This window comes from Uloborus diversus, chromosome 3 (assembly GCF_026930045.1).
Source record: "Uloborus diversus isolate 005 chromosome 3, Udiv.v.3.1, whole genome shotgun sequence".
NCBI classification, from domain to species: Eukaryota; Metazoa; Arthropoda; class Arachnida; order Araneae; family Uloboridae; genus Uloborus; species Uloborus diversus.
Genome location: NC_072733.1, coordinates 166,585,285 through 166,588,609, shown reverse-complemented (window position 1 = coordinate 166,588,609; position 3,325 = coordinate 166,585,285). Strand labels below are relative to the sequence as shown.

At 40.6% G+C, this 3,325-nt stretch overlaps 1 protein-coding gene across 1 annotated transcript; it reads right to left on the bottom strand.

The window, feature by feature from the left end:
* Positions 1-2,256: 2,256 nt before the first annotated feature.
* Positions 2,257-3,063, bottom strand: LOC129219035 (uncharacterized). The gene has a single exon (XM_054853355.1). It carries the CDS (start codon positions 3,061-3,063, stop codon positions 2,257-2,259), a length of 807 nt encoding a protein of 268 aa, XP_054709330.1.
* Positions 3,064-3,325: the final 262 nt, after the last annotated feature.

Here is a 3,325-nt window from a genome sequence, read left to right as displayed (position 1 = left end):
CGTTAGGCAATAGACGTAACCGTTAAAAGGTGACAGTGGTCCCACGATGTCAAGATGGACATGATGAAATCGATTGGATGGTTCGCTGAAATTTTGAAGTGGCGATTTGATATGTCGGTGCACTTTTAAATTCTGACATGGAACACAATATTTTGTCCATTTTACTGAATCTGTAGACACTCAAGGCCAGACAAAACGCTGTCGAACGAACTTACTGGTGCGTCGAGAACCAGGATGTGCAAGGTTATGTATACTGTCGAGCACAAGTTGGTGAAATTCTTTTGGGATGTATGGACGAGCAATTCCAGTAGATAAATCGTAATACAATTCTGACTCAGAATTTGGGAGCATGATTTTCTTTAGTTTCAGAGAAGTATTTTTAGATAACAACAACTTTAACTCAGGGTCACAAGCTTGAGCTTGGGATATTTCATTGTAATCAATTTTACTAGGGAAGGATATAGCAGAAATGCGGCTCATTATATCAGCTGCGATATTAGAATGCCCAGAAATGTGGCGTACATCACAAGTAAATTGGGAAATAAATGATAATTGGCGAATTTGGCGAGGTGAACATTTTTCAGGTTTCTGGCGAAAAGCAAATTCTAGAGGTTTATGGTCAGTATACCAAATGAATTCTTTTGCTTCCAACATATGACGAAAATATCGGATAGAAGCATAAGCTGAAAGTAATTCGCGATCATAGGTACTATAATTCATTTCTGTTGGACTTAGACGTCGAGAAAAGAAACCAAGTGGTTGCAACTCATTATCAATAAGTTGATGCAATGCACTACCACTTGAGAAATCGGAGGCGTCAGTGTGCAATACAAGTTTTGCAGACGGAGAAGGATGAGCTAAAATAGTAGCATCAGGCCAACAATTGTTTACATTTTTGAAAAGCGGCAGTAGCTGAAGTCGACCAATTAATTACAGTTTTCTCTTTCTTTTTTACAGATCCTTTCAAGAAATCGTGCAATAAAATTTGCGCTTCCGCTGCATGCGGCAGAAATCTTCTGTAAAAATTCATAAGACCTAAAAATTTTCTTAAGTCATGTACAGTTTCAGGTTGTTTATAATCGAGAATAACTTGAACTTTACTAGATAAAGGTTTAATTCCTTCAGGAGTAACTAAATGACCTAAAAAATTTACCTCAGGTTTACCTAACACACATTTTGATGCATTTAATTTTAATCCATATAAATTAAGCCTCTCAAAAATTTTGCGGAGATGCATTTTGTGTTCTTCAACAGAATTAGAAAAAATTAGAATATCATCTAAATAAACATAGCAAAAAGATAAACCACGTAACACATCGTGCATAAAGCGCATAAAAGTTTGGGAACCATTGACCAAACCGAAACTTAATTTAGTATATTCAAAAAGGCCCCATGGGGTGGTCACTGCAGTTTTTGGAATATCGGGTTCATGAATCGGAATTTGGTGGTATGCTCTGAAGATATCAATTTTAGAAAAAATGGACTTACCGTGAAGCGCGTGAGAAAAATAATGTAAATAGGGAATTGGATAAGAATCAAATTCTGTGACAGAATTTAATTTGCGATAATCACCCACCGGTCGTATCGATAAATCCGCTTTTGGCACACAATGAAGAGGCGAGCTCCAAGGGCTTTTAGAAGGGCGAATAATTCCTTGCTCTAACAGATATTCGAATTCACTTTTTACTTAATCGTAAAGCGATGGATGCAAACGACGAGGTTTCGAAAACACAGGCGGGCCTCGCGTTAAAATGTGGTGCTCTGTTGAGTGCGGAATTGACTTCCGAATTAGCGTGGGGTTTGTTAACTCGGGAAATTCTTTGAGGATTTCTTGAAAAGCACAAGAATTTTCACACACTAAATGCACTGATTTTTGAAGAGTTGGTTGAACACTCCCAAAAGCACGTAAAGATGTTTCAGGATGGATCAACCGTTCTTTGCGTAGATCTATAATTAGGTTGAAATGCTTCAGAAAATCAGATCCAATGATGGGGCAAGTGACGTCAGCAATGACAAATGTCCAAGGAAAATTTATTCTAAGTCCGAGGTCAAGTTGCCGGTGAACCACTCCATACGCAGGAATTTTGGAATTGTTCGCTGCGTACAAGGAAAATGCTGAGGTGGAGTTTCGCTTTTCCGGAGCTGAAGGAGGTAGGACTGAAATTTCTGATCCGCTGTCAATTAAAAATTTTTGACCAGCTTTTCGATCGAAAACAAATAATCTGCAGGACTTTGAGAGATTTTCCGTCATCCCAGCTATGGCGGAGTGAGACCGTTTTTTTGATCGTTGAAATTGCAAGGTGCCGTACACTTTTTTGCATTTTGTTGAAAACTACGGTAATAGCACATTCCACTGGGACGCTGTTCATTTCTTGAATAGGAGCGCCGACGGTTGGTCGAACTTCTGCGGTACGGAGAACGGGAGTTTCGGGTGGACAGCTCGTCGACTTTCCGCGTGAGCTCCGAAATTTGACGCTCCAACTTCTCCATGGGGGATTCAGGAGCAGGCGGCGGAACACTGCTTGTTGTCGCGAAAACAGAGTGCGGCATGGAAACTTCCGCGATTTTATCCGCTATCTTCGACAAATTATCCAAGGACTCGGAACTGGCGGATAAAATTGTCGAAATGTGCTGCGGCATTCTTTGCATCCACAAGTTCTTGAGAAAATTGTCATCTAAGCGGTTTGCAGAGAGTTCCTTCATTTTTCGAAGGAGTTGACTTGGACGGTCATCTCCCAGCTGGAGGTCGGAAAGCAGCTTTTTGATGGTAAGAGTTTCTGATTCAGAAAACTCCGATATGAGTCGCTGTGCAAGAGCCTGGTATTTATTTTGCGCTGGAGGATTCAGTACAATGTCCGATACGTGTGACAGAGTCTCTGAGTCGATATTGGCAACTAACGCTGCATATTTCGTTTCATCGGCTGTAATTCCGCTGTAAAGGAATGCGTTGTCGCACTGCAAAATCCATAGGCGAACATTTGCTCTCCAGAAAGGGGGAAGCTTCAGCGCTATACGAGAAACTTGACCCGTAGCTGCTGCGAGGGGTGCGTTATCAGTTGACATCTCGCTCGGAAGAAGGGGAGAGGGATGCGCAAAATCCAATGGCTAGCAACTCCTTAAGATGAAGTTGTAGAAATGATGAAGATTTTTACTGCTGCATTCGTTAAATTGCCGGGTCACCAGTGTTGTGGTTCTTGGTTAAAGTTATTATAGGTTATTTAACATAAACAAACTATTTATTTTTACAACATTCAGATTTAAAAATTAAGATACACATAACAGAAAAAGCACAGAGGTTGGCGTGCAACCTTCTGGTCTGGAGTCA